The sequence below is a fragment of the Mastomys coucha genome, unplaced genomic scaffold (assembly GCF_008632895.1).
Source record: "Mastomys coucha isolate ucsf_1 unplaced genomic scaffold, UCSF_Mcou_1 pScaffold12, whole genome shotgun sequence".
Lineage (NCBI taxonomy): Eukaryota > Metazoa > Chordata > Mammalia > Rodentia > Muridae > Mastomys > Mastomys coucha.
In genome coordinates, this window is record NW_022196894.1 from 53,452,876 (window position 1) to 53,453,159 (window position 284).

The window sequence follows — 284 nt, forward strand, 5'->3', positions numbered from 1 at the left end:
TCCCAGAGTTGGTGGGAAACGCTAATTTGTAGATCAGAGTTTGAAATAAAGATCTGTCTAACTCTCAACAAAAGCATGTATTCTTACTTGGGTCAGAGCATTTTAGCCATAGACTGTATACTTAGCTTGACCAAGTTCCTAGGTCCAATCTCCAGCTAAAAATGTTTATTCCTCACTTGTGTGGTGGCACATACACACTTAATCTAGCACTCAGGATGCAGAGGCAAGTAGATATCTTGAGTTCCAGGACATCTCAGCTACAATGCCTGCTAGTACAACCTTAG

The 284-nt window shown here is 41.2% G+C and overlaps 1 protein-coding gene across 1 annotated transcript in view; it reads left to right on the plus strand.

Moving 5' to 3' along the window:
- The window catches only part of Rpl24 (ribosomal protein L24), a 5,450-nt gene extending 5,382 nt beyond the window's left edge, over nucleotides 1-68 (plus strand). The window contains exon 7 of the mRNA XM_031364073.1: nucleotides 9-68. Coding sequence (XP_031219933.1) covers nucleotides 9-25 — 17 coding nt within the window. The 3' untranslated portion in view covers nucleotides 26-68. The remainder of the gene's footprint in view (nucleotides 1-8) is intronic.
- Nucleotides 69-284: the final 216 nt, after the last annotated feature.